We start from the raw sequence: 21,790 nt of genomic DNA, 5'->3' as shown, positions 1-21,790 counted from the left end.
TCGCACTTGCAAATATGTGCAAATCCCCCCAAAATGCACAAATCCCTTCAAAATACACATTTTCATGGTTTAGCCTCTTGGGCAAATGCACATTTTCAGCTGGAGGTGTTTTTTATTTTATGTATTTTTCTACAATAAATTTGTGTAAAATTCTCGAAAGTAAAATAATCAGTCCTTAAGTCTGTGAAATCCATGTAACTTGGGGAAATCTGGTCTGTTCCAGAATCCATGGGTCAGATTCATAAAAATCTGAACTCTTTTGATTCCATTGCAGATTTCTCTGACATCTTTAGTGTGTGTGATGTGATGAAATAGGCTGGCCACCTCCACTTGCTGTTTGTGAGAATTACTAGGCTAAAGAGACCAAAGAATTAAACATGTGGTTAAAAAGATACTGTTGCTGACCCATGTCACATTGTAAGGCACGTAATTGTAATTTATCTACAGTGCTTGCCACCTGCACTGTATTGAATTTTTGATGGATGAGAGTCTCTTTGGCAGAGACATTTTTTTCTATCGGTCTGGAAAGTGAGATAAAAATATAGTGACTAAACCCTTCTCCATAATCTGATAGTTGGCACATCCAATTATTAGTCCTGATCAGTCTCAGAATTTCAGAAGTATCCATGCGTCTCTTCCATTAAAAATATCAGTCTTCACAACACAATGCTGAATTTCAGAGAACAGCAGGTTTTACCCTTCCACTCTTAGCCATTTTCTGGAATAGAACATCAACTTGGTAATTTGCTTCTCGACATCTCTTTCACACAACTATTATATATATACAGTTTGTCCAATGGGTAGTACCCAGGACAGTTAGGAGTACTTAAATCCCTTTGACTCCAATGGCAACAAAGCGCACATATGCGTGTGCCCGATTTGGCGATGGTAAGTGGTAATTTGATGAAGGCTTGGAAAATTCCAGTTTTTGTTGGATTACCTTTGCCTCTGGATATAACCAAAACAAAACAAAAACAACCCTTACTCTGCATGAGTGTGTACCTTAATGGTAATTCACATTTCAGTTTAAAGTTTAATCATGTTTCTGGAAAGTTTCCCGTTTCTCTCTCATACAGGAATTCTTAAAAAATGCATACCTATTCCAGCTTGACCTATAATCCAGGACAGACGAATGAACAGCATCACGCCCCAAATATTCAGCATGCACCTCACCTAAACATTAAGCAAAGACAATTGCATCACCATGTCACTGCCGAATGCAAACAGTTATCACTTTTAAATGCATACATGATTTTAAGGACTACTATCAGGTTGGATTAAATGTATCATAAAGTAAAGAGGCCATACCAGTATAAAACAAGTGACACAATTATATAAATCTGTTATTTTAAAATGCTTTAATTGCTTTAATTATGGGGTTTTATTCTTTTATCTTGTTGTTCACCGCTCCACAATCTTTGATGTGAAATGGTATATAAATATTGTAAATAAATAAAAATAAACAAATAAATAAAATAATAATCTACAGATAACAATGGGCAGTATCCAACTGTGTCATTCTGCTAGTGCAAATGACGCTGCGCTAGTGGAAACTAGGTTCCGAACTATGTGCAGGTGGAGAATCCAACTAAAGTTGTGTTTGTGCAAGTGCGATTGTGCAAGCAGTTGTGCATTATGCTTGCACAACCTGTTGTGCAACTGGTTGCACATCTGTTTGCACAACTGGCTGTGCAAGTGTAATGGGCAACTGCTTGGGCAACAAAAAGATTCAATGGAGCTCTTCTAGTGCTATCTGAGTTTGCAGAATGACACAGTTGGATACTGTCTCTGAAGGAACTATAATTACATTGCTAAAATAGACATTTAAAACTCCTAAATTTTGTGTTTTTTAAAAATAATAATATACAAGTATTAATCCAAACAAACCCATCTCCAGCTAAAGCAACAACTTGATTTTCTTTTAAAATGTGGTTATGTCCACTGCACAGAGTTTAGACTTTTAAATTAAGGGAGCAGAATATAATCATATGCGAGATATATTTTGCTTACCAGGACACCCTTCACCCATCCAAATTTCACAAAGCCTCCTTTGGTTTCTTCTTCCTTGTTGGATTCAGTTTCTTCTCCTGCACTGCCATCTGCTTTGGTGAATTTGTCAACTGAACCAGAAGTCACTGCAATGTTCTAAATAATGACATATGTTTTTGACTTTCATATCAAAAGAGCAGAGCTGGGATTCTGCAGGAACACAGAAGCCTGCAGAATGTGGTATTCCCCCTTCACATGGCATACAACACATCTCTGCAAAGGCGTGGCAAGAAGTTATAAGAGTTTTCCCCCTGTTTATTATGTATGATGGTTGTCACATTTCTTTAAGGCAGGGATGGGGGAATCTGTGGGCAGTATCCAATGGTAGCCCTATGTAAACTAGGTCCATTCACTTCAATGTGTCTACTTTGTGTAAGACTACCATTGGATACTGCCCTGTGGTCCTCTGGATGTCGTTGGATCTAACGCCCATCAGACCCAGCCAGCATGGCCAATGGTCAGGGATGATTGGAGTTGTCGACCAACAACATCAGGAGGGCCACAGGTTCACCACTCTTCCTGTAGGATTAGGCACTAGAAGAAAACAGAATACCAGCTGAGGTGAAGGTTTTTGGGGATCGATCCACAAGGTAAACTGAAGTTGTTCTTTACATTGGTGGTTTTCAAACTTTTGACCCTTCAGGAACCTTTCCCACATTGGTTGGTCTGTGGATAAATTGGCCATGTGTCCTACTTTACAGAGGACGGTCCTCTATTTGCAGGCTACTAAGAAGGCCTTGGAAACATATTATTTTACTCTGGCTTTTTTCTGATGTGATTGCTGCTGTTGCTGTTTTTATTGCTGATTTTGCTGTTGGTTTTTATTGCTGTTTTTATTGTGTCCTTACTGTTCTAGTGTGTTTTTATCGCTTTTAATATTATATCGGTTTTATGTGTTTTATTGTTGTACGCCGCCTTGGGAGGGCTTCTGCCCTGAAAGGCAGCTGAGAAATATTTTAAATAAATAAATAAAAATCTATTCAAAGGGCTATCAGAAGACAGTCTGAAGGCGTCCTCTATTTGAAGGGGTGTCCAGGCCAAGCCCAGTTTATGGCACAATCCTTTGCATGTTTACACAGAAAAAAGTCCTACAACTCCCAGCATGCCCCAGCCAGGGAGTTGTAGAACTTTTTTCTGTCTAAACATGCAGAGGATTGTGCCCTTAAAGACTGAAAAAAAAGTAACAAGGGAGAGCAGCAGGGGCCCTGAAGTTACCCATCAACATTTAGCACCTGGACAGCAAACTGAGCAGGCACACACACTGGATGCCTGATCACAGTCTTTTTCATTGTGGTGAGTTGTAGTGTATTTAAATTAAAGTTATGATTTCTAACTTTGTTTCTATACATATAAATGATCATATGTACATTTTATGCAGATTTGTATAATCTTTTGTCCTCTTTTTTGGTGATGCATTTCCTCTCTTTTTTTTGGTTATGTGTAAGTGGTCACCCCATCTGTGGAGCAGTCTCTACAAATCAGACTTTAGGGTTCTACTATAGCTTTCTCCTTGACTTTATTGTTTTCTGTATGAGGTTGTTTTGTTTTTAATGGGGGAACATTCCTTTATGCGAGGCTCTACCCAGTGGTAGCTATCCAAGGTGCTGGACCCATTTTGGGGATAAGGTTCAGCACCTTGGATAGCATCTTTAGAGTTTTGTCTGGCGGTAACTAAAACCCAGAATGGAATCACTGCCCCTCCAGAACTGGAGTCACCAGCTTCCACTTGCTCCCCCTGAAGTGGTACAGCCCAGACACGGGTTTATGACCTGGGGAGAATGAGGCTTTTGTGTACAGACATTTCCAAGTTTGTTTGTTTTTAAAAAGAGAGAGAGAGAATTCTTCCTTTATTACATAAAAAGAAGGATGCTTCTTTACATATCCAGGGTTGTTATGTTTAGAAGGCACAATCGTCCCACTGAATTTAATTAGCCCTAGCTCACAGCTAATCACATAAGGCTGCAAACATACCCATGCATACCTGGCAGTAGGTCCCATTGAATATAGACTTACTTCTGAGTAAACATGAATTGGACCAGGCTGTATGTCTGACTCTTATGCGCTCTTAACTTCCTTTGGATTGAGGCTCTATGGGTTGTATCCAATGTTACTTCTGTGTAGAGTAGACCCATGGAAATTAATGAGATGTTGGGTAGTCAAAACTAACTTAAGTCCCATTCATTTCAATGGGTCTCCTCTACTTAGGACTAACATGAGATACAACCTTATGTTCCGCAGATGGCCACACCCTTTCCCCTGACCTCACCCACCTCCTCCCAGCTACCAATCGTTTAGTGGTTTCCTGGCTTTTGTGCATTTTCCCCCATTCTAAAAGGTTGAAATGCTTCTCCTAAGGCTTAATGACTGGCAGCAAGGGCTTTAAGCTAAAGTAGCCTGGATTTTTTTGGCTCCACCCCCCTTTGCCTTTGGCTCTGCCCATCTCTGGAGTGCAGCCCCTGAGAACTTCTCTGAAATCGAATTCAGGCTGAAAGAGGTTCCCCTCCCCTGTGTTACCAGATACTACGTTGGGAGGAACTGGTGAAAGGAAAAAAGAGAATGCTTTTCTTTTTAGGCGTACCTTTGCCAACTGTTCATGAATGTCCATCAGACTCGGTCTGCTCATTTTGGCCCCTCTGATGCTGCCCGTGTTTCGGTAATAATCAATTTTAGGCACGGCATCTATTGTATTATGACCAAACGTTTTCAGATAATATGTGTTACTCTGGGTATCGTAGGGGTGAAAGCTCCCATCTGCTTTAGCAGGATCCCCGTTTTGAAATAAATTGTCGTATACTTCTCGATTTCCAGGCCTGTAGCTGATTCGGAGTCTATTGTTGGTATCATTGGCAAAAGTTGTCTCTTCGTAACGTTGTGGGTCAGCATCTCCCTGAGACTGTACTGTATTGTCATGGTTTTCATTAATGACGTTGACCTGAAATCTATTGGGACTTGGATCCAAAAATACATTTGGAGAATTATTCATAGACATATTTGCGGGCAATAGGTGATGTTTATGCTCCTGTGTTGACAGATCTTCAGTAGATGACTGTTGTGGTGCTTGGATGATCCTGGTGTGTCATTCAGTAACTGCTGCCATGTACATGCTTATGCAGTCATCTTAAAGTGATACTGTATAGTTCTGTCATCAAACATAGAAAAAAGTGTGCCATATTAACTATTGTTGATTTGTATTTATTTCATTTATTACATTTTTTATACTGCTCAATAGTGGAAGCTCTCTAATTTCTTTCCAGACATTAAACCTGCTGCCTTACCATTTTTTTAATCGTACGTACGTGTCAGCTTTTAACATAAGCTGGATCAAACCAAGAGTCCATCTAGTCCAGGATTCTGTTCACACAGTGGCCATCTAGCTGCCTACAGGAAACCCAGAAGCAGGACATGAGTGCAGCAGCACCCTCCTGCCCATGTTCCCCAGCAACTGGTGCATACTGCCTCTGATAGTGGAGGTAGTATATAGCCATCAGGACTAGTAGTCATTGATAGCCTTCTCCTCCAGGAATTTGTTTAGCCCCCTTTTAAAGCCATCCAAATTGGGAGGCATCCATCACTACACATTATGGGAGCACATTCCATAGTTTGACTATGCGCAGTGTGAAGAGGTCCTTCCTTTTATCTGTCCTGAATCTCCCACCAGTCAGCTTCATGGGATGACCTTAGATTCTTCAGTATATAGTTATTAGGGTAGTTTACAGAAGTTAAAAACAGAAAGAAATAGAACAAAACATCAGCAAAATCATTATTAAAAAGCAATGTAAGAGCACCAGTAAAAATCCGTGATGAAAACTCTTTTAGATAGTAAATACCTGGGACATAGTCCGAGTGTGCATGATAGGCCGGGTTTGCATATACCAAAAAGCCACTGTGGGCTTCCCATTGTGGTGGCCATTTTGAATATTCAGGGTCGCATCATAGCTTTTTGTTACGTGTGAACCCAGAGAGGGTGGGTTGTTGGGGTGGTTGACAAGCCACCCACAACCCTAAAACAGGCCATGATTTCTGAGTTCTCATGTAATGAGAAGCTGCATGGGAGGGGGGGTGCTTGGATTGCCAATTTGCTGCCTGTGGGCACCACAATCCACCATGGCAAATAAGTCATTGTGGGCTTTGCTGATTGTGAGAACCAGAGCACATTGTCACCTTGCTGATGTTAAGCAGGTTGCGGGGCTGGTCAGTGCCTGGATGAGAGACCATTTGGGAACCCCATGTGGTCAAATACCCAACTTTGTGGTCAAATACCCAAAAGTATACAACTTTGAGTTCCATGGTAAAAGAAAGGCAAGATACAAATGTACTAAATAAATCAATAAGAATAAGAAGGCAGGTGAGCCTCCCTGAGGAGAGAGTTCCACAAAGCACCAGAACAGAGAAAGCCTCACTCCAAGTGCCATCCACTTCACCTCAGATAGCAGGGTTAGCTGGAGGAGGGCCTCTGAAGGCAATCTCAGCATATGGGCCAGTTGAGGAGTGGGTATTAGTCATGATGACTATACCTCCAGTATCAGAGGCAGTATGCCTCTGAATGTCCATTACTGGAGAAGGCGGGTAGAAGGATGCTATTGTGTTCATGCCCTGCTTGTGGGCTTCCCATTGGGCTATTTGTGTGGCCACCATGGGAACTGAATGGTGGACTAGAAAGGTCATTTGTCTGATCTAGCACAGCTATTCTTATTTCATTTCATTTATTTCATTTCAGAACTGTCCAATAGCCAAAACTCTCTGGGCAGTTCACAAAAATTAAAACCCAAAATGCAACTTAATTTTATTTATTTATTTGATTTCCATACTGCCCAATAGCCAAAGCTCTCTATAAAACATAATATAAAATCTTTAACGTGCAAAAATTTAAAACAATTTGAAACAGCTAAAAACAATTAACTATATAATAACAGGACCCGATAAAACAACTGACATTAAAAGCTCCATCATGCACCATCAAATGTCTGGGAGTAGAGGAAAGTCTTAACCTGGTGCCAAAAAGATGACAATGTTGGTGCCAGGCAAACATCAGTGGGGAGAATATTTGACAACCAAGGAGCTACCAGTGAGAAGGCCCTCTCCAGTGTTGCCATCCTCCAGACCTCTTATGATTGAGAACAGGCTTTCTTTCATGTACCCAAGTCTGAGGCTGTGTGGGACTTGCAAGCTGTGTAGGGCTTGAAAGGTAGCAACCAGCACTTTGAATGGTGTCCAGAAACAGACAAGAAGCCAGTGCAGCTCATCAAACACACAAGTGAGGTTTGATCTCAACATCTGGCCTCAAAAGTTAACTTGTCTCTGCCCAAGAGCTTCTGTCACAGTTGGTTCAGAGCTAGTTCAGCAGTATACCACAAGTGGGAAGTGGGAGTTGTGCCGAAGTCATATTCGAGCCCATGGGGCTAGAAGATATTTGAACTCGATGGCCTTGTAGGCCCCTTCCAACCCTACTATTCTATGATTCTATGATTTAACATAAATTAAAAATCCAATCCAAATGTAATAAAATTGGAACTATAGGAATTGAATGAAAAAAATGTACAACGATGACAAACACAGTAAGACCTCAGCATTGTTGTGAGGATAAAATGGAGGAAGGAGGAACCATCCAGGCCTCTCTGAGCTCCTTGGAGAAAGGGTGGAATAAAAAAGTAAGAAATTTCATACCGTGCGTGCACGAGATGGCAAAATTGCTTGTGCACAGCTGAACCCTGAAACTCCTTTATCCCCACCTTCCAAATTCCCATCACCAAAATGTTAGAAGGCATGGTTCTGCAGTCTGGTGTTTGACAAAGACAGATTTCTTTTAACACCTTCCACACCAGCATCAACTGACCAGCTGTGCTTCAGGAAACTGACCTTGATATTTCAAATTCAATCCCCCCTGCCCCCAAATTAACTCAGCATGTTCTTTCCAACTTTTCCTGAGCAGGCATTGTTTTGTGGGCGCTTGCAGGTGACCTGAGAGCAGCAAAGAAACAACTCGGAAAAATGGCTATCAATATCACCTTAAGTTCAAAGGACCGATTGTGTGAAATGAAGGCACTTCTGCTCCTGTGTGTGTGTGTATGTGTGTGTCCGTCCGGGGGGGGGGGGGTGTTCCTCAATGTTTGCCAATTACCTCTTCCCACTGCAGCTCCGCATACCACAGCCCACACCATTGCAGATAGTACCCCAACCCTCAGGACCAGCTTTGGGGAGGGTTTACAGGGATCTGCAACAGAAAGAAAGGGGTGGGCAGGGCACGACAATTCTGCAAGCACAAGTCTGCTCACAGTAGATAGTATCCAAGCTAATGTTAACATGAAGCTGCCTCTGCTTTTAGAAAAGTTGTCAAGACACATTTTTTAAATTTGGCCTTATCAGGCTGCAATCCTATACACCTGTTGAATTCAATGGGACTTACTTCTGAGTAAAAACATATAGGATTGCACTGCAGGTTTTTTTTTTAGTAGTAGTATTGTTTTACTGTTTTTAATGATGACTTATTGTTGGCTTTAATGTTTTTATTGGGATTGTTGTTGTTTGTATTGCTTTTGATCTGTTGCACTTTGTGGGGGGGTGTTTGGTTTTTTTAAAGGCCGCATAAAAATATGAAAAATAAATAAAATAAATTATAGATCCTGATGGGTGGAAAGGTTGAGTACACTTATTTTCATTCACTGTTCCAAATATTTTAAACCATTGACTGAATAAAGGGGAGAATATTGATATGTATCCAAAGTTTTGCTAACTGGTAATGGATGATATCAACAAGTAAAAGACTATGGTACAGAGTCAGCTATTGACTGCTGAAATCCAGGAACTGACTTTGCATTCCCTCTCCATGTTAAGCTCCTATTTTATACACATGTTGAAATAAACAGTGGCAGATGGTCAGACCTTAATGAACACAAAACGCAAGTTTGGGCCCCATTAAAGATAAACATGAGTCAATACATGATATTTTCAGTGAAGTTAAAAGGGCAACATCCTGGTTCCTTAAAGGCAGCAGTCAGTTTAGGGATGTCAGAGAAATCTGCAACAGATTCAAATGAGTTTGGATAGCAAATTGACTAGGAATATATGGTTTTTGTTCAATCTGTTTTGCCTGTGTTTCACGGATTGTCTGGCAACTTTCATTCCGTCGTCCACTCATTTCCGGAATCGGATTTTTTAAACCAGAATGTTGTTCTACTTGTGGTAATTCGCATTAACGCAAATGTGCTAATTCATACATTGGCTCAATTTGCTATTGATTAGCAGATCAAAATGGGAGGGGAACATAATTTCTCAGAGTGCTGCTATTTTTAAGGTTTTTTTCCCCCTCTCTGTCTCATTTACTTGGATACCGTTGTTTGGATCAAGATGATGGCAAAACATTAGGGCTTAAATGAAATGAGTTTAATTGGCAGATTAATCAACAGAATCCTTAGTTGATTAATACATGAAGACCAATTTTAATTCACTAAAGCTAATTTTAATTGGGTTATTCAAATTATTTGTTTCAGATTCCAAATGTTATCATTACAAACCAAACATAAAGGGAGAAAAAGACAATGGGTTGGATCCAAAGAACCATCCGCCCCAGCCAGCACAGCCAATGGTCAGAGATGATAGGAGTCACCTGGAGGGCCACAGGTTCCTCACCTTTGTTTTAAGACTAGAGCATTTAAGACCAGAGAGTTTAAGCCTGCAGGACTATCTATTTGTCTTCATTTGTAACTGTAGCTTTTGAACCATCCTCAAAGATAGCCCCACGTACTACAGGAATCCAAGTGGGATATTATCAGAGAGCATGAATAACTGTGGCCAGGCCATTCCATCCAGGAGAGGCTGTAGCAGTAGTTTGTTTATTACAGTCAACTGATCAACAATACAAAATGCAAAATCATAACCTCAATAAAAGCAATTAAAAGGGGGGGGGAGAAAACCTAAGAACTGGCAAACATAACATTTTCGAGATATGTTTCTCTGAAATTATCTCTTCTACTTATAAAGTTAGGTAAACATGTGTCCTTGCTCCTATTTATTTAATTTATATCTGGCTGATTTTCCCTCCTATCTGGGTTTGATGATTTCTCACTCTCTTAGAATAAAGCCACCAAAGTTTCCATCCATCAGATAATGCTGTCCTAATTTCACAAGCCCCTTTGGGTTTTATACAATTGCTCACTGAATTTGCTGATTATTGCAGGAATATTATTGTTGTGATTATTGTTGTTGTTGTTATTATTCAATGCAAAGTCATGGGTCAGAAGAGGTTGTAGCCGATCTGCCAGCCATAACTGGTGAATGGAGCTTTATGCTACTGAGGCCACTTGGGCTTCCAAAGAAAGGGTTGGATCTAATTGTACCCCCAGACTACAAACCTAGTCCTTTAGGCACAGTTAACCAACAGCCAACAGCATCTCTGACGTATTGGGATGGAGCTTCATGAACATGCATGTAAACGTGTAGTTAGCCCAGGGGGTGGAAAACCTGTGCCCCTCCAGATATTGTTGGACTCCAATTCCCATAAGCCCCAGCCAGCATTGCCTATGGTCAGGGATAATGGCAGTTGTAGTCTCACAGCATCTAGAGGCCACAGGTTCTCCACCACTGAGTTAGCCCGTTATACTCATCGGTCCATTTAGCCCATTTCTGTTTACTCCAACTGGCAGCAAAAAGCAAAATATTTTTTTAATGTGAAAAATATATATAATTCCTTTTGGCTGTGATCCTGTACATTTACTCCCACCTAAGCCCCCTCTTCCCTATTAAAATCAACAGTATTTTGCATAACCATAACTGAACTCAGAATTACAACCTAAGAAAATCCCCCCCCACACACACACACACTTGTTATGTTATATACTGTTATTTGACCTATGCCCATTATAATAGTCTTGGAACTTAGCTTTTTAAAAATCTGCACTTTAAAAGGAAAATTATATAGGCTAAGGACAAGCTAAAGTGCAGTGTAACCCTGTTCATATTTACTTGGAAGTAAGTCCCACTTTGCTAAGTGGGACTTATTTCTGAGTAAGTGTGTATATGATCATAGCCACACTCCGTAAGACAAGTGAACAAGATTGCAGCCTTAAAGCCTAGCTGGTTTATTGGGAAAGAGTTAAATTCATGCTTAATTTCCCCCCATTTAAATCAAATGGCTTTACAATGCTGAACTTGGCTGAATCAGGTCCAATAACATTTGCATGACAAAGGTATAATGTGGGGCAAGAGATGACAATTTCAAGTGGAGAAGTGGCAGATGGGTGAGGGTCTCGAACCTTTCCATGCCTGAGTTTCCCCCCAAACTTTGCCTTCCCCTGGCTGCTTTTCTCCCAGTGGAACCTACTCTTGTTCTTGAATCCTAACCTGGAGAAAGGGGTTTGGTGGGGAGGGGGTGTAACTGTGGATTTAAAGCAGAGAAGCAACAGCTGGGAAGAAATTACCTATTTCTTTTTGGTGCCTATGCCACTTCCTCTAAAATGGCTCCCCTTCTTTTCAGTCTTGGATCATGGCCCAAAGAAAAGCAACTGTGGGGTGGGATGGGATTGGGGGTGGGTGGGGGTGGAACAGAAGCAGGGAAAGGTTCTGCTTCCTCCATTATATCTCTTTGGCAGGGGACCATGTTCTAAGGCATGGTTGGCATGACATCACATCTGATTAGGCTCTTAGAAAACACATATATATTACTTAGGAAACATATTTTTGCATTTAGACACCTGTTTAGTTTTCAGAGTGATATGCTAAGTTAGCTTCCAGTGGCCACAATCCAACACAAAATTAAGCCTTTTAAGGACAATTGATTTCTATTCTGCTCCATTCCAGCAAGGCTTTCATACACAGGTCCCCCTGGCTGAAATGCAATGGATTACTCATGCAGATCGAATGTGCATCTTCCTGTCTGTCTTGCAGTGCTGATGGAAATCTGCATCCCCATCTAGTATCTCAGGCTACCAGTTGTGTGCAATACCTTGTTGCATGCAGCTCTGTCTAGACTGAATCCTTAGCATGCTCCAGCAACTGATACACTGAAGAGACTTCCATGTTGTGCTTATTTCAGCAATCATAAGTGCTTACACAGTGCATTCAAGTGAATTTGGTCCACAAGGGTCAGGGGATTTCAGCCCATGCTGGTTCCCTGTCCACTTGTGTTGCTGACAGCGACAGCTGTGGAACCAGTATCAATGAAATGATAACTGTGTTCTCCAGCTTCCTCTGTTTAGGGATGTGGACTATAGCAATTATTACAAGGTAAAGGGTTACGTCACCCATCCAAGAGCTAAAGGAAACTGCAATAGCTACAGAAAATCTTGATGAACAACCCCAAAAGAGAACCTGGGACCTTTTAAGGAGATTCAGGACAGATAAAAGGAAGGATTTCTTCAGACAGCGCATAGTTAAACTATGGAATTCGCTACCATAAGATGTAGTGATGGCCACCAATTTGGATGGCTTTAAAAGGGGGTTGGACAAATTCCTGGAGGAAAAGGCTATCAATGGCCACTAGTCTTGATGGCTATGTGCTACCTCCAGGAACAGAGGCAGTGAGCCCATGTACACCAGTTGCTGGGGAACATGGGCGGGAGGGTGCTGTTGCACTCATGTCATGCTTGTGGGTTTCCTGTGGGCAGCTGGTTGGCCACTGTGTGAACAGAATGCTGAACTAGATGGACCCTTGGTCTGATCCAGCATGGCTCTTCTTATGATCTTATATTCTTAAGTATGTCATTCCTTCATTCCTTTATTATATTTCTATACTGCCCCATGGCCGAACTCTCTGGGCAGTTCACAAAAATTAAAAACCATTACAATACATTATATAAAGTATAAAACCATTCATGTAAGGACATAAGGCAGAGAGCATACACAACAACATACATCTATCTAACATATATATCTAAAACAACATATAAATAAAGTGATGTCATTGCTCTTCTTAAGTGAAATCTAATTTGTTGTTTTTGAAATTCATTGCAAGACAAAGAGAGTTATCCAGATATGTAACTTTCTAAAAAGAATGGAGGGGCAAACTACAGGTTGCATGCAAGTGTATGTAGCAACCCTGACATGTTTTTTAAAATAAAATGTAGCTTGGGAAGATGAGCAAAGGAATGGTGAGGTGGAGGGTATTTAAGTCATTCACCACTGGATGTTTTTCCACTCAAAATTGTCCCTGCTGGTTGCTTCACCTCCATGGAGTTTTTCAGGAGTGTGGAAGTAGCTTAGATGGCAATTTTGAGTGCAAAAACCACTGGCGGGGAAAGGATGAAATATCACCAGCCTTTCATTGCATAAAATAACAAACTCCTGGACGTACTTTTCATTAAAAGAGATCAGCCACCTTACACACATTGGTGCTTCCAGATGGAGGGGTTCTAGTGCTAACCATTAGAAAGTATTGTGCAGCTTTTCTGTCCTTTTCGGCCTAATGGATTTTCTTTGGTAAGAAAAAAAGACGGAAGAGGCTGCAGGAAAACATGGGAGGGTTACATTGTCATTTGGACCCCCCATAAAATGTTGTGAATCAGGCCAAGTGATGGTGTGATAAAAGCCATGGAGTTTGCTTCTGTCTCTTAGGGTACAGCACTCAACTAATGTGGGCAATTATTGTGCAAAGATGCCAAGAGTGAGAAAAAAGGGCATGCTATCTGGTAAAGAAGTACAGTTGTGGGTAGCACTGCCATCTTTTAATCTGGCAAACTATGCAACTTCACCATCTCAGTTCATCAATCAGTGGGTCAGAACCAGATGGATATCAGGGGTCTTACATCTGCTTTTTTTCTTCAAGCTAGTTCAACATACAAGTGCCGTTGTGGGAGGGGAAAGACTCAAACTTCCTCTGCAATGTTGGCTTCTTTCTAGATTTCCCCTGTTCACAAATTTGTGTTCAAATTTCCCGACCTAGCACTGAACTGATGCAAAGTTGAGGGCGGTATAGATCACACTAAATCAACAGAAAGTGTATAATTTAATTCAGTCTCTGAAAATGGCAAATACACAATCCTTGATTCATTCATGTTACATTTATCGTTGCATTGTTGGGATTTTGTTTCTTAGGAGAAAATATGGATCAACTCTGTTCATTAAAAAGTGTTGTATCTGTTATGGACAAACTGTTTTCAAAATATGAACAATTCATTATGAATGAATTGTAACCCTACTGGGGAAAGAAATAAAAAAAAACTTACCTCTTACAATTGATATTAGGGGGAGATTGAAGTGTATTTTCAGGCATCCATCTAGTTTGATCGCTTGTCTTTAAGAATATTCAAACTATGTATAAAATAAACTAGCACTATCCAAGGTAGTTTCAGCTGCCACCTGCCCCACTGTTAAAGTGAACAGCAGATTGCTTCTTATTTTCTGATGTACATTGGTGGCCCTTCCCACAATGAACTTCCCTCAGTGGCCGGTTCCTTCCTTCTGTATAAAACTCCAGGGAAACCAGCCAATCTCAGAACTGGAAGCAGAACCTCTGATACTTCTTGCCATATTTTCAGAGGAACATTTCCACTTGTTAATTATTAGCTAGTAATGAGCCCATTAATTCTTGGAGGGAAGGAGTCAAATTTGGCACCCAGCTCTCGTTAAAAGTCAGTGGATCTAGTAAGAGTAATTTAGGTGCTCTTCAAGATCGTGACCTCTGTTCCTATGAGTTATAAACTATGGCTGGAACCATAAATACACTCACACAAATGTGAACAGGACTGTTGTAGACTGTGTTCTCAGGCAGTCATGTGCTACTGAAATAACTATGATGCAGCAACATTTTAAAGTTCTTAAATATTCATGATTTTTGTTTTTGCCCTTGAAGCTTAAAAAGGTTATTCTGTCACTTTGTACACCAGGTGAAATCTGGCAAATGTTAGTTGCGAGTAAGGTAAATCTTTTCTCAATAAAAATGAACTATTGCAGGTTGTTGTTGTTGTTGTTTATATATCTCATTTCTATACTGCCCAGTACCCAAAGCAATCTGGGTGGTTCACAAAATTTACAAACCACAAATACAAGTTAATAAAAACGTAATATAAAATCTTAAAACAAATTAAGCTGCTAAAACAGCACTTTTCTACCCGAGGCATTTATTGTGAGCTCATGATTCCTTACTCACGGTTGTTTACGGGTTCTTTAGATGATGTCGTGATCCTCCAGCTTCACTTCTGTTTTTTCACAGCATTTCCTAGTTTTCTTAGAACATGGAAAATGGGATATTCCTTCTCAAGGCTCTATTTCTACTGGTGTATTTGCACTATTCTGCTACAGCACAGCTCCACCTAGAGGGTGTGTAGTGGAAAAGCAGAAAAGGAAAAGCTCTTTGTGTAGAGCGCAGATCTCAATTCTGCAATGAAACCAAAAGAAGATACAGCAATTAACAGCCTTGTGTAGAAAAGCTCACAGTTACTGTAAGATACTGGACCTGATAAAAACAACTGACATAAATACTACGTCATATGCCATCAACTGCTCCCATTAGACCAGGAGTGCAGAGTTAATATGACATGTGTATGTGGCCCGATGACATCTGCAGGCCCGATGACATCAGTGGGTGTGGCTATGCCCACTGACATCAGTGGCTATGGTCGCACCTGTTGATATCATCAACCCCCTTGCCCATCTTCACTTTCTCTGTGCTGAGGAAAAGGCACATGAAGGAAGAGCCTGCTGGAGCTGGGAAGAGGGGCCACACTTCCTGGTGCTGTCTGAGTCCCCCGCCACCCGCATCCCCATTGTTATGTCCGATCCCAATTCAGAGGGAGGAGCGGCATGTAGGGGAATCCCCAGATCAGAAATACTAGTGGGGATTTCTTGGAGGGGTCCTCCAGCGGTGGGGCTTAGGGGCTAAGCCAGTCCCCTAGAGGAACCCAGGGAAGCTCAGCAAGCTGCATTGGGTATCCTGGGGGGCTGTCTTCTCGAGCAATTTGGTGTGAAGTTAGAGCAGCCTGCGACAGATGACATCGTCACCAATCCTCTGCCAACCAGCCACTTCCCTTTGAAAAGCCGCATTTTCTGAAACTCTTTTACTCTTTTTTTTTTTTTTTTTTAATTGAAAGCAGCTCCCTGGCAGTTTTAGCACAGTGTGCCAAGTCCCTCCCACCCCCCTGCATAAATCCGGGGCGTGCCTTTGTGACCTGGCAGTGCTGTGGTCAAGGGCAGGGACACCCCTTCCCTCTTGTTTCCCCAATGGAAGTAGCTTTTCCCATTGAGACAATCCCCGGGAGCACAGCAGCAACCCTTCACATTACTGCAGTAGTGAGGGACACTAGTTCACCTTAGGTAGCCTGCTTTTAATCTTTAATTTATCCCCCCTTTCTGTGCATGTTTACTCAGAAGTAAGAAATAAATCTTGCTCCCCTGCAGTGAGTTTTTAACATAACTCTATGCATTCGGAGCCCAGGTATTTCCCTAAAGCACTAAAGGGTTAAAGTCTAACTTCAGTAACTTGCCTTAAAGTGCTCTTTTGCTTCTCTGATGCTTTCTTAAATCGCTATTTCCAATGCTGTGCTTCTTTGATGGTTCTGTGGTTTCTCCGATACAAAGTCGTTTCTCTATTGTTATGTAAAGTCCCTTCTCTGCTTTACTGCAGTAACAATCTTTTGGGTTTATGGGAACTTCTCAATGCAAGCAGGGAGAAGAAGGGAAAAGAGGGCGTTGGAAGCAATAACTCCGCAGCAGAGTGCTGGAATGGGGTGAAATTGGGGGGCTGGACTGCTCTCGGGGTGGGGGGTGTCAGATGCTGCACTCAACTGCGAGGCGGGGGGAGATAATGTAGTATGAACTTGAGCACACTCCGGGAGAGAGCGGAGGACAGGAAGGCCTGGTGTGCTATGGTCCATGGGGTCACGAAGAGTTGGACACGACTTAACGACTGAACAACAACAACAAGATAATGCAGTAGTATGGGGAGCTTGTGAATTAGTTGCTCTCCATTCATAATAATGTAGTAGCAGGGGGGACCCTGGACATGGGCCAGGAGGAAACAAGCCTCTGTCATTGGTAGAGCAGCCCTTGTCAGGTTGATGATGTTCAGTTCTACTCTCCCAACCCCACCCAGAAGTATGTTCCTTTCAAGCACTGTGTGACCCCTGAAAACTGGATTTTAAAAGTATGGTACACTCAGCTTATCTTGCTTCTTGTGTCCCTGATGGACCAAGGTCAATTCAATGAAAATCCAGGTAATACTCCAACGTGCTTCTCATTCCATTATCGTGAAGATCCCCCCCACCCCCGGGTTTGGCCCAAGGGCTGGGTGTTCTGCACTAGAGTAACCAACCTAAGAAGTTAAACAGAATTTGTGAGTGACAGCAATGGAGCAAAACTGCTACTTTCCATCATCCTGGGGAAAAACATGGAATAATTGCAAGCACTTCTGAAATACTTCATTTCTTAACATTTGAGGGTTGCTGTTCTTTTGATTTTGTTTGATTAACAGCCTTGAAAAAGCCTGACATGGAATAACAGTCAGATTTTTTGAGCTTAAGCATTTGTCTTCCTGGGACTCACTCTGCGTTGCATAAAAACAATGTTTCATAACAATTTCATATCAACAAATAATATTTGTTAGAAGATGGCAGGAATAAAGGAATAGCTGGATCAACTTTATGTTTTGCTATTAGAATAACAAATAGCATCTATGCTCAGAAAATCCCTGCAAATTTTAACTGAGGCAGATGCAAATTAAGTTACCTTTAATGATTTTATCAGTACCCTGATTGTCTGCAAAATAGACCTAGACAAAATATGTGACCAGAAAAAAAAAAAACCCTTACAGTGCAACCTGTGCGTATCTATTCTGAAGTAAGCAGGTAAATGTGTATGCGATTGCGGTCCATCTTTTTTTGGATCTGGCCATGAAGACTACATTAGAGCAGGTAGTGGGGAAAGGCATCATTTTCTCCAAACCTTCATTTACAGTTCTCGCCACACTGAATTTTGCTGAAGTACCCTGTACCCATCTCTGTGTAGGTATGGGGTGCAAAATGCAGCAGCCAGATTGGTAAGAGGGACAAGACAGTCCAAACATATAACACTGATTCTGACCCACTTGCACTGGCTGCCCATATGTTTCCAAGCTTGATTCAAGGTGCTGGTTTTGACCTATAAAGCCTTACACAGCTCAGGACTGCAATACCTGATGGAGCGCCTCTCCCGGCATGAACCTACCAGTACACTATATTCATCATCTAAGGTCCTCCTCCAGGTGCCTCCTCTGAGGGAAGCTCAAAAGGTGGCAATAAGGGAGAGGCGTTCCCCCCCATTATGGAATGATCTCCCGGATGAGGCCTACCTGGCGCCAGGAGCACCAGGTTAAGACCTTCCTCTCCTCGCAGGTATTTGGCAGCATATGAGGTTTTAATCAGGTCCTTGGTTTTTTTCTTATTGCTGATTGCTTAGAATTGTTTTAGATATGTGTGTGTCTCTGTGTGCTGCCTGTTTATATGTAAATAGTTTTATAATGTATTTTTCTTTGTAAACTGCTCAGAGAGCTTCAGCTATTGGGCAGTATATAAATGTAATAAATGAAAAAAAATCATTGGGTTCACATTACCGAATTCGCACTTTAAAAACCAATATGCCAGCCTTCCTCAACCTGGTGCCCTCCAGATGTGTTGGACTGCAAATCCCAGCATGCCCCAGCCAACATGGCTGGCTGGGGCATGCTGGCAATTGAGTTCGACACATTTGGAAGGCACCAGGGTGGGGAAGGATGCAATACATGAAGCAAAACACAGTTATCCTTTGGTATTCACATTTCTCTAAATTTTGTGAGGCAGTTCTCCAATTAAAATATGCATACAAAAATGTACATATTAGGGAAAATGTGCATAAAAATGCACATTAGTGAAAACAATATGAGTGAAAAATAACATACGAAATGCATTATATTAGTTAAAATTGGTTGCAAAAATGTGTATATTAAGAAAACATGTACAAAAAATGCATATATTAGGAGATGTGCACAATAAAATAAATACAATTGTTTGTGATGACTTAAAACAACAACACAAAACTTAAGTTTAGGAACCGAGAAAAATAGAAATTGACCAGTTCATCCATTACCCCAAGCTCTATGGGTATGATCCAGAACCTTTTGGGAACCTTCTGTCTCTTGGAACTGCACATCAGCATCTAAACGGATAGAACATTTGATGGAAAAAAAGAAAATAAACTAGTTAGTGAGCATTATATGGCCATAATGGAGAGTATTGTTTATTTAGTGTTTGTATTTATAAGACACCTATAAAACAGGTTCTCTAGGTGTTGTATGATTATTTAAAAATAAAATAATAATGCAGAAAGATATAAATAAAGATCTAAAAACACAACAATACACACCAACATGACAAAAATGCACTGCAGAGCCGACTCAATAAAATATAGTTAAAAAATGAGCTAAAACCAGCCAAGAAATAAAGCAGGAGTTAAAACCACCAACATGTAATACGGATTAAAATAGAAAAGATTTGGTATCTGGTTGGGCAATATCAAAGAAGATACCTTATAACAAAATACAGAAATAAGCAAATAAATGATTAGTTGGTTGAGCATCTGTCTAAGATGTGAAGGAAGGGTAGAGAGGCTGGGACTATTTAATTAAAAATAGACAACTGAAATGGGATACTGTCAAGAATTAAAACATTATGTATGGCATGGAGACAGTGAACATAAAAACATGCTAAAAGCTTGGAGGTCATCCAATGAAATCATTGGCAAGGATTGGCATAGCTTCAAGGCAAACAAAAGGAAGCATTTCCATGATTTCACAGATCCTTAAGTTACTGGCTAGGTTTACACAACATGATAACCAAGAATATGGTTGGGAATGGACTGAGTCAGGGTTGTCGCTGAACCATAGGTTGTTGTGTTGTGTGAACCCAGCTGTGCTAACAAACCATGGTTTGTTAACCACGAACAACCCACAAAGAGAACCCATGGGGCCGGTTCACATGATCAAACAGCCCAGCATGGCTTATTTAAGTCACTGTGGGTTGTGGTGTGTGTAGGTGGCCATTTTGAATATTCAAGCCGTGACTGTGGCTTGTTGTGTCATCCGAATCTAGTGGCGGTGGGTTGTGTGAGGGTTAAAGAAGGCTTGCATAACCCATGGCTTGTTTTAGGGTTATGCTAGGGTTTTTAACTCTTGTACAACCCACCCCCACCAGGTTCGGATGACACGACAAGCTATGGTCTCAGCTTGAATATTCAAAAGATGCCAGCATGCACCAGCACGCGCTACAACACCCCATGGCTTAAATAAGCCATAGTGGGCTTCAGTGATTGTGTGAAGCCAGTCAGCCAGTCCACTGATCAATGCCTGCCAATGGTTTGTTGTTGGGTTATAAACTGTGGATTGTTAATGGTTAACAAACCATGGTTAGCACAATAGGGTTCACACAACATACCAACCCACGATTCAACAACAACCCACTGAACAAATTTAAGAGTCACATCTGTAATGCCACCCACTTTGGCTCTGACCATGCTCACTGCTGCAATGCAGAGACTGATAGAGATAATGTCGGATTTGATGGACCTTTGGTCTGATTTAGCAAGACAATTCATATGCACTTGTACTGCTTGTTCCCAAATTCTCCACATTAGATAGGTAACTGTTCCCATTTTATAGGTAGAGACTGAGGCTGAGAGTTAGGGCACCTCTTTAGGAGTTTTACTAAAGCTAAAGCTTAATAAAGCAAAAAAGGAGTGCACTCAGAAGTCCTCATAAAAGTGGGATGGTTGGTGAAGGGGACCCATGTTGCTGTGGCTACTTCCAGATGTGAGGACTCTTTGCACTTGCTAGGACATGAGAACTAACACAGTCTACGGGTGGACACAGGGTGGATGGTTTGCAGACTGCCTGTGTCAAACAAATAGCCCACAGAATAACAGACAGTGTCTGAGCATGGAGTTTAACCCAGGTCTCCCTAAAGGCGACACAACTCTCTTAAATGTCACGTGGTTGAGTCTCACTGAGGTCTCAGGCAAGGATCCTTCTCAGCCCTGCTATTTGACATCATACTTTGAGAAGAAATGGTAGAAATGGAACCTGGATCTTCTATGTGTGTAGCTCATATGCTGTGTGTCACCAAGCTCTACCCTGCTGCTAATTTAGTGCAGTGTTCCATAGGATCCAGATTTCCTGCAGCATCTGAACCTGCTCCTTTCTTTGGACTCTGGCTTTATGTTCTGTTTCACTTTTCCCTTAAAGGTCTAGTGCGGTCTGAGTGGCATTTCACTTAGCCGACAGACCCACAATTTCCTTGGTTGTCATCTGTCTAGATTATAAGGCAAATGGGATGGCACACTATGAAATTAGAGAGACGAATGAACAAACTGTCCTTGCTGATTGGCTTCATCTCAGTGCCTCTCTGAGCACATCTTTAATGAGAGTGACAATACTGAGATGAAATGTTGATTCTGATATTTTTTTAAAATGGAATCAAACGACTGTCACATATTTTCACTCTTGCGCTCAACGTATGAGCAGAGAGGTGACCTTGAGGTACAATTTGTTACTGTCTCTTCTTTGTACCTTCTTAGAGCTTTTCCACATCGACTTCACTGAGACAGAACAAATCCAAATGTTCTTCACAAGTAGCGGTGGCCCCAGACTAGGTCCTCCTAGATGTCTGTAGGACCAGTCATATGGTGTATAAAGGCAGAATGCATAGGCTCATGTGGCAGCTAATTGTTGGATGGCTGGATGCTGCTATAGTTTGCTCCTCCCTTCCCCCCTGAGTTGCTGCTCACTTGCTGCATGCCACTTTGTTCTCCA

The 21,790-nt window shown here is 41.4% G+C and overlaps 1 protein-coding gene and 1 long non-coding RNA gene across 5 annotated transcripts in view; one reads left to right on the top strand and one right to left on the bottom strand.

Moving 5' to 3' along the window:
- Nucleotides 1-5,038, bottom strand: part of SLC12A1 (solute carrier family 12 member 1) — a 64,249-nt gene extending 59,211 nt beyond the window's left edge. For both annotated transcript variants that reach the window (XM_084817112.1, XM_084817113.1), the window contains exons 1-3: nt 4,628-5,038; nt 2,011-2,145; nt 1,098-1,173 (exon numbers count right to left, since the gene is read on the bottom strand). In XM_084817112.1, coding sequence (XP_084673238.1) covers nt 1,098-1,173; nt 2,011-2,145; nt 4,628-5,038 — 622 coding nt within the window. The remainder of the gene's footprint in view (nt 1-1,097; nt 1,174-2,010; nt 2,146-4,627) is intronic.
- The window catches only part of LOC146337119 (uncharacterized), an 88,241-nt gene extending 78,036 nt beyond the window's left edge, over nt 1-10,205 (top strand). For all 3 annotated transcript variants that reach the window (XR_014785354.1, XR_014785357.1, XR_014785358.1), the window contains one exon: nt 9,537-10,205. This is a non-coding gene — a long non-coding RNA (uncharacterized LOC146337119). The remainder of the gene's footprint in view (nt 1-9,536) is intronic.
- The last annotated feature ends 11,585 nt before the right edge of the window (nt 10,206-21,790 follow it).

The sequence above is a fragment of the Heloderma suspectum genome, chromosome 11, assembly GCF_057233095.1.
Source record: "Heloderma suspectum isolate Gila_16-S chromosome 11, 16-S_ref, whole genome shotgun sequence".
Taxonomy (NCBI): domain Eukaryota; kingdom Metazoa; phylum Chordata; class Lepidosauria; order Squamata; family Helodermatidae; genus Heloderma; species Heloderma suspectum.
The sequence above is the reverse complement of the archived record's forward strand: the minus strand, read 5'-3'. Positions and strand labels throughout refer to the sequence as shown.